General features: G+C 40.3%; 1 protein-coding gene across 1 annotated transcript in view; it reads left to right on the top strand.

Annotated features, from left to right (window-relative positions):
* MED12L (mediator complex subunit 12L) overlaps nucleotides 1-13,507 on the top strand; it is a 328,770-nt gene that overhangs the window by 245,698 nt on the left and 69,565 nt on the right. Inside the window, exons 21-25 of the mRNA XM_074963764.1 lie at nucleotides 2,073-2,300; nucleotides 6,971-7,112; nucleotides 8,061-8,181; nucleotides 9,090-9,191; nucleotides 10,440-10,553. Of these exons, the coding sequence (XP_074819865.1) occupies nucleotides 2,073-2,300; nucleotides 6,971-7,112; nucleotides 8,061-8,181; nucleotides 9,090-9,191; nucleotides 10,440-10,553 (707 nt within the window). The remainder of the gene's footprint in view (nucleotides 1-2,072; nucleotides 2,301-6,970; nucleotides 7,113-8,060; nucleotides 8,182-9,089; nucleotides 9,192-10,439; nucleotides 10,554-13,507) is intronic.

The following is a 13,507-nucleotide window of genomic DNA, read 5'->3' as shown; positions in this document are numbered from 1 at the left end:
TGTTGGAAAATGGAGTTTAAAATTAAATTGGAGCTAAACAGTAGTAAACTACACCCAGCCTCTGGTAGGCAGACAAAAACCTTATTTGCAGGAGAAATTAAATGCTCACACCATTAGAAAATTCCTGCCTCTGCGGATATGCCTTCATTGCGGAGTTAACCTAGGTGGTTGCACCCTGAGTTAGCCTACCCCGGGTGTGAGGAGCCATACCCACGCTACTGTGTCCTCACTGGTGCTGTACTCACCCATGTGTGTGTCGCTAGGAGTTCTGGGGGCATATCCCATGGTTCTTTGTGCTGCTGCATTAAGCTAAGCCACTCTGTGATTCTTTCCAGTGAATTACGGGACAACTTGTCTGTCCTTCTGGGCATGTGAAGGAATTATGGGAAGGCACTGGAGGACTATCAGCACTCCAGTAGTTTAGCCACATCCTCACTGCAAAGTGGCTGGGTTAGCAGCCTGAGTAATAACCTCACCCAGCCTTTAGCCCCACATAAGCTAGCTAGCCTGGGAAAACTCTAAACTTGGGTCAGGTTTTTGTGTATATACAGGATGGGGGTTAGGGGCAACACCCGAATAAGAGCTTGGATTAACTTTGCATTGAAGACATACCCTGAGGGATTTGCTGTGTTTGATCCCAATGTCTGATCTCCATTTCCTTGGTGATCACAGCCATCTCTGACATGAAAACTACATTTCTGACCCAATAATACTTCTTCCCCAACTTGTGTTAGATCCTATCCATACATTGTAGTTTCACCAAAGTTATACCAATTTAGTTAGATCAGTGCAACCCCTGTGTAGACTTTAATTGATTTGAGTGTTTTATGTCATCAGATTCAGATTACACTAAATTGACATAAGAACTCTTAAATTGATTTCTGAATTTAGTAAAATTTACTCGTGTAAATAAGGCCTTAAATATGGAGTCACATGTTAATATCCCAGCCTAGACTTTCTCTCTTTCTTTTGTGTTTATTGTTAATGTCATAAAAACATGACATTCTCACATCCTCTTTCTATTTTTTGATTCTGTCAGCCAAGAAATCATAGATGATATCTAGTTCACTGTGTCAATAATTAAAAAGTTATTGTCAAATATGTAGTCTTTTTATGGTGTTGAGGTTTTATTTTTTAAAAAGAATTTAGGTAGGATCCTGATATTTCTTGGCACTTAATTAACCCCTCACCCCCATGCACGCTCCAGTTCATTCAATATGTCGTGAAATGTAAAGGAGGAATAGCAGTCTTCTGAACCAGCATCAGCATATGTTTACAAGGCATGTTGTACTACATGAAATCCTTGCCAAAAAAGGTGAATGCTTTCTGATACATCTGCTGCTCAGGCTTTGAATAAACATATCACAAAGCTGGTATGGGAACTTGTCAGTTTATATTAATTGCAGGAAAACTTTAGTCAAATGGGCTGTGTGCTACCTGGGTTTGTCAGACTCTCTGTAAAAACACACCAGCTTTCTGAAACAGTGTACAGAAGAGTAATCCAAGTAGGGTGAATTTGCTTGTGTGCATGGGCGACATGTGAACCGCTGGCTGAGGAAGGCTAGCTCATAGCTCTGCTCCTTCTGCCAGAGGCCCCACCCCTTCCATCTCCCCAACCCCAGAGCCCAGAGGCCCCCCCACTGCTGCTGCTGGCCCCCACCCCAGGCTAGTGCCCCCAGCCCCGGAGTTTCCCAAGCCGCCTCCCGCAGCCCCGGAGTGCTGGGTGGGTGGGCGGTGTGGCCCCAGCCCCGGAGTGCTGGGAGCGCCAACCCACAGGGAGACTGGAGCCAGGCCAAGCTGGAAGCAGGAGGGTATCTGGGGGCGGAGCATGTGCGAGGCCATGCCTCACTGTTTGCTGAAGCACAGCCTCCCCCAGCCTATGATACCCGCCACCCATGCTTGTGTGCTCCAGTGCCTTCTAGGGAAATATAGATTTTCTGGGATTTAACAATATATCTACTAGCTCTGTGAGTAGTAGTTGGTAGCCATTTTGTTTTAATCTGCATAAATATTTCAACAACCCAGGAGAAGTGAATAATAATTTTGTATCTCCTTCTGTTTTTAACCCTTAGTAGCGCCTGTTCAAAGGTAAAGCAAACCATATACAGCAACGTACAGCCCTCAAACTCCAACTTGTTATGGGATCCAGAGTTCATGTTGGATTTTATCGAGAATCCCTCTGCTCACAGCATCAACTACTCAATGCTAGGCAAGATCCTGAATGACAATGCAGCCAATCGCTACAGCTTTGTCTGTAATGCACTAATGAATGTATGTATGGGGCACCAAGATGCAGGAAGGTAAGAGAAATTGATTCAGAAATAGAACTATGGAAGTAGTTGACATAGGTGTTAGTGGTGGAGTGAAATGAAGTATCTGAGATATTATTAGAGCTAGCTGGGGCTGTTTATGTGCATGTTTTCCTTCCTTCCTTCTTTTTTGGCTCCCTTTGTATCCTTTTGGTATTTTCTTCATTTACAGATTTCCTCTATCTCACCGCTTCGTTATTGCACTGTTCTTTTGAGTGGGTTTCCATTCACCTAGACTGCATCAGACTGGTTTGCATAACATTACAAGGATTAATAACAAATGGCATACTCCAGGTGTAGGCTTACATGATTCTGGCACTGGATTGCTATCTCAGCACAATCATCATCACACCCTGATAGTATCCTCATTGTCAAGGAATGTTCAGTACCAGATCAATTCCTTCCCCAGATGAACTATATTATTAATTAATTGAATTATGGAACTCCTAGCCACAGGATGCTGTTGAGGCCAAGTACTTAGTAAGTTTAAAAGAGGCACTGGACATTTAAATGGATAACAAGAACATCCAGATTTGTTATAGCTAATTCATTAAAGAAGAATTTTGGAAAGGAAATAAAATCTCATGCGTCAGCATTTAAACCATTCTCTAACTATTAGGATTAGGATGACACCTGCATGTGGGTCACATTATCCCACAGCTGCCTGCTCTGGGGCTTCTTGTACCTTCTCTGAAGCATCTAGTGCTGGCTGATGTCGAGACAGGATACTAGTCTGGGTGGACCCTGGGTCTGAACCAGTCTGGCATTTCCTATGTTCCATGGTATCTGGTCTCTAAATGGAAAGTACCTGTGGCAACTGAGAAGAAAATAGACTGACGTTCCTGTCAGCTCAGGCTTTCAAGATAATGACTAGTTCTTGAAGAGAAGGCTTTAAGGGACTGTCAAAGTGGTTCCCAGCCTTTTCTGGTGATGCATCCTTGCAATAGGCTGGCTAATGATAGGGACCTTTTCCTTTTCTCTCCTGGCACTTTGCCACCATCTTTTTCTTTCTGGTTTCTCTCTCTTGTCTGTTTCTACCTCTGTTTTTACCTCCTCTCTCTCTCTCTCTCCCCCTCCCCCCTTTTCTCTGGCTAGGTCTTTGCTACGAGCTAGGGGTGTGATTCCCCTGCTTGTGTACACATACTCATGTTAGCTCTCATCCCACTAGTGTGCATATAAATAACAGCGTACCTGCAGCAGCACGGGTAGCAGCAGCAGAGGCATGGCTCAGCCATGCTGAGTAAAAACCTTTCTGAAACCGGTGGGCACGTATTCTGCACTGCCATGCTACTGTGGCCACACTACTATTTATACTTAGGCTAGCTCAATGAGAGCTAGCCCGAATATGTGTACACAAGCAGGAGAATCTCACCTCAGCTCGTAATGCAGATATGGCTTCTTTCTCTTTTTAATTGTTCAGCTACCGTAGGGATCAATGTGAGAGCAAAAAAGAAAGGCAGGTGGCTTTCAAAGAACCTTCTCTGTATTACCCATAGCCACAGATGTGTATTTGCGTTGGAAGAGCAGATCCAATACCATGCACCTTTTCAACCTCCTGCACACAGACGTCTTCCTCTGTGTGCCCTGCCCTTTATGCCCCACCTGAGAGTCTGGATCCTCCAGGTGAGAAAACATTGAAGGACTGCTATTGAAAGATCACTGTTACAGTGATCATTTCAGCATCCACAAAGGACACACTAAACTCAAATTCAAAGAAGAGTTGCCAAAAGTGTTAGATTTTGTGGGACAAAACACTGTTTTTTCCCATTTCATTAAAATTATCCTTTGACACTCCAAATTTGGTCCTAGGATTTTCACTCCAAATCAAGCATACCTCTTCTAGGACAGAACTGAAAGATCTTCTGTGTGATGATTCCCTTTGCTATTGTCCTTTATGACAAACAATAATTGTCTCCTTTATCCTTGCATTTTGGTATTGCGTTGAAGAGTTCTTCAGTGTTTGGACCTCATTTAGAGATCAGCTTTCTCATAAAGATTAGTTTTTTCTTCTCACCATTACTTCCTTTTCTTAGGATCTCTAACAATAGGCAAATGTTAAAACTATTCCTTCCATCCAAAAATAGCATTGGATTTCCTTGTTGGACTTGTTTTTCTGAATTATCTGTTCTGCAAACCCCATAATGCAGGTAGAGAAGAGCCTGAATTTTACATCTGGATTTCAACTCCAGTTCCCTCAAAATCAGAATGGTTGAGATATGGAGTTCTGGTTTGACTCCTATTAAGAACACTTAATCAAGAATTCAGTCAGAATTCAAGGGCAGATGATAAACTTTCCATGTTCAAGGTTGTTCAGATTTAATTCTGACCCTTATCTAATTCAGATATTGAAAACTGTCATCCTCAAGGTCTAAGACTCTATAACAGGGTTAACCATATCATAATGAGTGAATTTAAGTAGTATCTTGGATTTTGGAATCATTATGAAATACAATGTGCAATATCTATTCTTCTAACTTCTTATAGATATCTTTTCATCAGTCTTTCTCTTCGTCCTCCTTCGCTTTGGTAAAGCTACTGAAAAGTCACTGATGGATTAAGGAAGAGAGAGGGAATTATCAGCTACGCTTCATAGCAGGAATCTTTTTTCCCTTTCTGAGTGACACTCATGTGGTAGATCATTCCTTCTCTTCCTCCCTAAAGAGCATATTGATATTTTGTCATTTTACCCTCCAAAACTCAGTCTGAGGCAGTCTAGGCAACTGAGGGAGTATTGGCAATGTGGAGTGGCGGAAAGGGAAAGATTCATTAAGTCAATGAGAAGGAACACCCCAAGGTTACCAAGGGAGTTTCACTCTGGAAGGGAAAAAGGAACTTGGCCCAGGGTGAGTAACCCACATTTCTTCTCTCTTAACCAGTCAACATGGCTCTTAACATTGCACTGAATCACAATTAATTTAATCTATATGTAATCCACAAAGTGACAATGACACACTTGATTTTGTGTCCCCTTCTTGCTCCTAAATCAGGAGAATTATTCTAGCTACATTGCAGTGAGGCATGGTTTTCCTTACAGTTGATAGCTGGCAGAATGTCCATGGTGGCCTAGGATCTGTGCAAGATATGGTGGTTTCTTAATTTAGCTTTTGTTACAATATGGTCCATTTTGAGGGAATGATTTGGCACCTTGAACAAAGCTGGAGCTCTTCTCCCCATGCCACCACTGCAGGAGTGTCAGCTTGTGTCACCTGGAAGGGGGAGCAGAGCACTTGTCATTATGGGGTGGAGCCAGGAAGGGTTGTATCCCTAAATTCACCTTTCATGGTTGGCCAGCAGGTGGGGGAAGGTGATTGAAGCATGTTGGGGGAGACAACTGATAAAGGAGGTGTGATTTACCAGGGTACAATCCAGATAAGTGAGTAGCTGTGTCACCCCTGCCCTCTAACCTGTGGTGCCCTTTACAATGCTTTGCTGCTGTAGCCTCCACTGTGGACTGCTATCAACAGCCTCCAGCATACAAGTCTCTCCCAGCTATGTCTGCATGTGTGCTGCAGCCAGCCAGCCAGCCACACTTTGGCTCTGACCAGCCTTGATTATACAGCAGGATGACCCCAAAACACCCCCAGTTTTCTATTTCCCACCAGATATGTATGTCCTGTACTGCCCAGCCATCTCCTGGATAGTACACGTTTATGTGAAGTCTGTTATATTTTTAATAGAAATAAAAAATGGAGTTTCCGAAACACATAACTTTAAACACGCTGGATTAGATAAAACAAGTTTAGAGAGAGAGATTTTAAGTGAATACAAGTAATGAGGCATAAAAGTCAGAAATGTTTACAAGAAAATAAAGTTAAAATGCTACTGGTGCCCAACTTAACAAACTATATCAGATTCAAGAAAATTTCTCACCATATGCTTTCAGCAGTCTTACTGACCAAATCCTCTAGGTCAGGACCCCTTCTCCCAGGGATTCTTCTCTTTATGAAGGCTTCTTCTGTTGCTTCAGGTGCAGCAAACTGATGGGCAGAGGGAGAGGAGGGGTGCCTTGGGGTGTTTGTCCCTCCTTTTTCTAGTGTCAGTCTCCCTCTTGAAAAGCATTTCCAGCTGAGATTCAGGAGGCCGAGTCTATGTGGAAGGGTATTCCCTGATGTGTTTTTCTATCTGTTTTTCTCTGTTTAAACATCCTTTGTCTCTCATACCTAGCTGATTACTCTGCTTAATGCTTAAATGCAAATTAAACAGAGCTCACGTTCCTTTCTTTGAGACGGACCTCAGTTTGGAATATGTGTTAATAACACCATATACTAGAATATGATAACTTGACATACAATGTAGCTACACATATTTTATCAGGACAATATTGACCAGCAAATGATAAGTTTTCAAATGATACCATCTAAAGTCCTAACTTGAACCAAGATTATTACAACAGGGTGTGGGGTGTGAACATGGGTACATTCTGTCAGAGGAGGATCTCTACAAAATGCAGTGTCTTGTGCAACAGCACATTAGACTCATGCCAGTCACTGGGGACAATGCATGTACCAAACGTTGTAGTTAGCAAGAATGGGTCTCCACAACTGGAGAGACCTAGATGAAATCTGAAATATAGATCTGGACATAAACTTTTATTTATCTCCAAAATATTTATTGCTAATGAGCGTTTTTCTTCTGTTAACTTGTTTTCTCTTGTCTTCTAGAATTAACGATATAGCTAACCTTTGTGCAGAGTTGACAGCATGCTGCACAGTGCTAAGTTCGGAATGGTTAGGGGTTCTAAAGGCTCTTTGCTGTTCTTCAAACCATGTCTGGGGTTTTAATGATCTGCTTTGCAGTGTGGATGTAAGTTGAATGTATCTTGAAATATAAGTACCAGTTAAACATATTTATCTTAAGTTGCCTCTAGAAGACCCATCACATAGTATCTAAACACTATATATTGTGGAACAGGGTTTTAGAACTGTATCTGTTTATCTTTTCAAAGCATCTTCTGAAACTCCTGAATTATGTTTTCTGCATTTTCATTGTTTCATTCAAAATAAAATATAGACTACATACAGAGTTGTGTTTTTACTCAAATACACTTTTTTCTCATTGCACTACTGTAGTGTAGTGCTATAGGTTATGGGAGGTACCTTGTGAAAGAGACAGGCAGATATCTATATGCATATCTTCCTTATCAATCACTGTTTCCATGAATTGAACAGTCCCACTCTTAAATAGCATGCCTCTGGGCTGGCACTTAGTCATAAGGGTGTAATACACTTCATTGATCCTAACTCAGCTGCTGTAAATTGTCAGAGCTCCATTGAAGCCAGTGGGGTTATGACAGTTTCCATCAGTGGAGGACCTTGCTTGATATATTTATCCTAGTACTTTAAAAGATTGGTTTATTCTTTGACCATGCATGTTAAAGGACGGCTGTGTAAATCTAGAATTTTTCTTGCTGTGTGCTAGCAGCTGAGGAGTGAATATGTGTGCCACCAATTTCTATTTAAAGATAACATCTGTTCCATCTTTTATAAATCAATTTTTGTCTCCTATTCATTTAATTAAAATTTAATGTATGAAGAAAAAAACAGTACATTTTGTAATTAACTTAAATCAATAGATGTTTGCCATTGAAAATATTTGGGAGGTGCATTAAAAAGTGGAGGAATCTGCTTATTTGTGACAATTTTACTCTTCATTGGTAAGCCAAGTTCGCTTTTATATCTTGGTCATTAATCACAGCAATGAAGATTTGTGTGTCGTAACGTGAAAGCATTCCAGTGTTGTTTTTCTTTCAAGGTGAGTGACCTCTCATTCCATGATTCACTGGCCACTTTCATTGCTATTCTGATAGCCCGGCAATGTTTTTCTCTGGAGGATGTAGTTCAGCATGTTGCACTTCCCTCTCTCCTTGCAGCAGGTAAGAAAATATCAATATCAATCTAGACACATTGTGGTGTTTTGTTTGTAAAAACGTTTTTCTTTCTGTTGATTGCAAATATTTACAACTCATTCTGAAACCACTTTCTGATGGAGAATGCTACTGCAGTATGTGACGGCCAGGATACTCTCTCTATACGTTTGTAACAGACTGGTCCCATAAGTAGTACTAATGTCAGGGCGAATCAAAGAATCTGTGTTTGATAAATGATATAAAGGTCATATAAAATGCATTCTACTTCTTTGACAACACCATCCTTCTCCCTATTATCCAGGTCCCCTATCTCCATATGATATATGACTTCTTTGTCTCTTGCACACAACACATCCAGATAATTGCCAAAGCGTGTTAGTTCTTTCACAACATTTCAAAAATCTAACCCTTCCTTCCGGCCCTCACAACTTAAAATTCTCATCTATATCTTGGTTACCTCCAGCCTCAACTACTGATATCACTTTCTCTGTGGCCTCCTCTTGCTCCCTTCTAGTCCATTCAGAGTTGAGTAGGTGCATTCTTCTGCCTTGCCCACTGATCAGACCATAATACAAAATGCTTGGAATCCCTCCAGTAGCTCTTTCTCACCTTCTGTTTCACTTCTGTGCTGATCCTTGCTTTAAATGCTCTGCACAATTTCACCCAGATCTTCATCTCTGCTCTCATTTGACCACTTCTCCCCTTGCTTTTTCCTCCGACAATTAGTTCTGCTTAATTAACCTCTCTTCTTCCAAAAACTACAAATGCTGACTCCCATCAAATAAAATGCTCTAGTTGCATTTGAAATAGGTTCTGTCTTACAGAATTATTTCTGTGGATCTTCCAGTGAATTCTGTATATGATTTCTAAGCTCCTTGAGAAGGTGCCTTGTGTCAATGTCCCATTTTCCATAGCCTGTGGGGACCCAGATGCTGAACCTGGAGCGAGAATGACATGCCGTCTTCTGCTTCATCTCTTTAGAACACCCCAGCTCTACCTGTTACCCCAAGCAACGGGTAAGTTGACAGGCTTTATGTTCTTTTCATTTTAGAAAATGAAGTGAATTCTGAAACTTCTGCATAGGCCTCCTGCATCATACTTTCATTACTTTTTTCCACACTTGGGTTTGAAAATTGTAGGCAATATTAGATAAAAGGGGCAGAGGCCAAACAGACATTGGTATGGAAGTAATCAAACCATTTCAGTGAATAAAATTCTGCCATGGAATATAATGTTCTCTGAGAAGCTGAACAATGATTGTCTTTACATTTTTTATTTTCATTTTTTAAACTGTTTATGTGCAGTCAAAAGATTCTTGCATACTGAAGTATAGTTAAGCAGCTTAGCAGCACATACTTCTGATTTATCTGGAAAAATAGGGCCTTTAAACCAAATGGTTATGCAGATGAAGCAATTTCACTGCTGAACTCAATGGATTATGGATACTTGAGCATTAAAATGTTATCCTGTCAATGTAGAACTCCAGCCTTTGTCATAGTAAGTTTAACAAAAGTTCAGTTTAAATATAACAGCTGTATATAGTTCTGGTGAAGACAACTAAACTGGGAGAAATCTTTTACTGCTACAGTGCTCTTGCCTTTCAAATTCTGAAGATACGTATCTTCAAAAACAATTATTTTGTTTTTGACTGTATCATGTACAATCTTATGAGATCCTAATGCAGACTTTCTTAAAACATATGCATAAGTGGATATAGCAAATCTTATATGTTCAACCGCCATTTTCTCATTTCTTGACTTCGGGCCTGGTCCTCCTCCTGCTGAAGTGTGGAAAAATATCCAATGACTTCAGTGGTGCAGAATCAGCCTGAACTATACAACAAGAAATTTGTATTAAATGTTCTTTGTTAGATTTATATAATAACTTTGTTGTGGAAGAGGATGAGGGGGGAAAATTCATAAACCTCTATAGCTGAAACCAAAATAGACTTTCCTTTTCTTGACAACTTACCAGTTTAAATTATTGAATTTTATGTTTGAGACACTTCTTTAAGGCTCTTGATTAAAGACAGGATCAGAAGCGTATTTTCCTAGATTTAAATGACTGTAGCTAGTTTTGTTGTTAGCATGCTACTACTTACCCCCATTCATTTTAATTAACTACAGCTGGGTCTACAGCTTCAAGCAAAACAGCATTTTACCTCATGAATTAGTCATTGATGCATTGTAGAAAAGTTCTTGTATAAAGAAGTCTGTGCTGGTAAAGAATAACAGTACTACATATATCTCTTTCTCTGCTCTTAGGGAAGTCATTCCCAGGCATTCGCTCTTCTTGTGACCGCCACCTTCTGACTGCTGCTCACAACAGCATTGAAGTGGGAGCTGTGTTTGCAGTCTTAAAAGCAATTTTGATGCTTGGTAAGATTATTCAGAGAGGTGTGTGTGTGTGTGTGTGTGTGTGTGAAGATCTTCAGTTTAACACTTGGCTAAAAAAGGAATCGGTTTTATTCATTTTCTTGAGAATGCTTCTGTGATTGGGGATCCTTAGTTATTAAAGTACCTGACTGAAGACAAATTTGGATTCTTCCTGTGCTTCCTTGACACCAATGAGTAGCTTTCCCCCCCACAGGTCAAGAGACAGAAGTTTTCTCTGGTGAGTCAGCCCCAGACTTAACGTGACTTTAAGCAGATGTGACTCTTGCGCACACTTCCTGTCAGAAAGTCACAGTAAATTTTAACTTGACCTAGTCTAAACATGTTTTAAGACATTTCTAAGGGGAGTGTCCTGAATCCAATTCTTAAGCTTCACTTATTCCCATGTTTGGACTTACAAGTAAATCCTAATGCCTGAAATTGAATTTCTGAAGTCTTGAAAGAACCATTGTTAAACAATCCTTCCACAGCAGAGCACTCACTATCACTCCACTTGTGTCAGTTCTTAAGCCTAAGGCCAGCTGTACACTAGAATCACTTTGCTGGTAGAGCTATAATGGTAGAGTGTAACATCAAAGTACTTCCAGTGTGGATGCAGCATATTCCAACAAACTGTGCTTTTGCCATCATACCTTATTCCAGCCCTCCTGAGCAAACAAGCTATACTGGCAAAAATTCAGGCGACATTATACTTCGAGCTGTTGCTGACACAACATAGTTAAACTGACAAAAGTGTATCCTAAGTGGAGATTTATAAAGTACGGGCTGGTCTATGCTCCAAAGTGTTGCTATACTGTATACTATGCTAAAAGTATAGCTATGCTGGTTTTAAAAAAAAATCACACCCTAAACGACATAGCTATACCATTATAACTTCTCTAGTATACACCTACATTTGGGGTGGATTGAGGTGGAGTTAAAATCATACTTGTGGCTAACATCCATACTTTATTGCTGTTTGCAGTGATTGGATTAGAATTCTTATTTTCCTGCATTGCTGAGGTTTGAATAAATGACTAGTGCACGGGTTGCATTATGCATTGCAATGCAAACTCTGTATTTGCAATGCAATTCAATGCAAACTCTCTTGCAGGAGCTTGTGCCAGTTAAAGGCTATATGGTACAGAGATCTAGAACACCCATTTCTCTAGCACCGTCCCACCTCACCACCATCCTCACCTCATCAAAATATAATATTTTGGAAGATGAAATATTGATGTTTTTAAAAATCCCTTCTCACATTTCAAATGAATTTCTTAAAAATTGCACTTAATTTATTGAGAAAAGCCTCAGGTATGCTATACCTAATGGGGTTATATGCTTAATAAGTAATTAATTTGGGGAGCAGAAATCAGTTTTAGAAAATTTAATCTCTCCCCAAAGTGAAAGACATAATTGTATAGTGAACTGCAGTAGGAGTATATTCAAGGTAGTCTTTTCACAAACCTTACTGCAATGTTGTGGGTTCAGTTCAGAAAAGTAGAATTTTTTTAGCTTCCTTCTGTACAATAAATAACTCGTAACATCTGCGTAACTAGGTCTCCCTTGTTTAGGCTGACCAGACAGCAAGTATGAAAAATCGAGACAGAGGGGTAGGGGGTAAATAGGCGCCTATATAAGACAAAGCCCCAAATATCGGGGCTGTCCCTATAAAATCGGGACATCTGGTCATCCTACCCTTGTTGGTATGTGATTTGCAGTTGCAAATACCAAGCTTGATAACCATAACAACATGTAGATGGTTATGGTGTGCAAGAAAGGCAGATTCGGGCTCACATGTCATTATTATCCATTCACATACATTTTGTCCTATTTTGTGTCATTCGGTCTGTTTTTTAGGCCCGTTTTGTTTGTTTTTTTGCTGTGTTATGGTTACTGTTGAAGCACTGTAGATTGGACTATAGTGGCATTACTAGAGTTGGGCCCAAGCCCTGCAGGTCAGATGCGATATTCCATTTCTGACTAATCTCTATTAACTATAATGTGCCAGATCCTCAGATCATTAGTCAGGCAAACTCCTATTGACTTCCATGGCCGGGGGTTGGCTTAGAAGAACTGAGTAAATACTGTATAAATATCTCATGCTTAGGGCCCTGTATGTTTTAACTTATTAATTCCCTTAATTGTTGGTTTAGTTCTGGGTTATGTTAGTTTTGGGGGGATTTTTTTTTTACAAGATTTCAGTTTTCCAAGATCTTCTTTTCTTATTTTCTTGCTTTCAGTCCATTTGGAAATATGTTTGCCATGCCATTGATCTTTTCTAATCAAAATTAATAAAGAGTTATTTTTTTAAAATGTTGCTATGGTTTGTTAAGTAAGAATTTTAGAAATGTGTGTAGGGGGATTTTCTGCTACATATCAACACTACCTGTGCCTTCCATGCTCAGAAGAGAGGGGCTGGATATAGAAACTTTGTTTATAACTATTTCTCATAACAAGTCATAACTGTAGTACTTGATTAGTGGCAAGTCTCCCTTCTTACCATAAATGTTAGTTCCAAATCTTGCAACTGACTGCCTGGGTAGGGTGCCACACGAGTGTGGAAATATATTGGCTTCAGTAGCCCTGCACATGGGTGCGGGGATCCCGCTGTGCAGAGTTAGTTGAAGAATCAGCGTCTCATCAAGCTCAGTCAGTCAAATACACTGATATAGCAGCAGGTAGTGATCTATTCTATACATAAGAAGGCAGTGTTCAGTTACAAGCCAGTCTATCATAATGTGTCCTCTAATTTTGATGAGTAAAAAGTACAGGTGGTTTTAATCCTGTTAAGGAGAGATTCAGGGTACTGCTTATTGGAGAATAACATCGACGTGATACAAACTGTGAGGATTTCATATGATGAAATAGATCTTGAGATAAGGACATTTTTCCACTGGTGCAGCTTCCCACTGGTAATGGTGGGAGAACAAGCATCGTACACAGGTCACCAGCAGCTG

This window comes from Natator depressus, chromosome 9 (genome assembly GCF_965152275.1).
Source record: "Natator depressus isolate rNatDep1 chromosome 9, rNatDep2.hap1, whole genome shotgun sequence".
In the NCBI taxonomy this organism is placed as follows: Eukaryota; Metazoa; Chordata; order Testudines; family Cheloniidae; genus Natator; species Natator depressus.
This window is presented reverse-complemented; position numbering and strand designations above follow the sequence as displayed.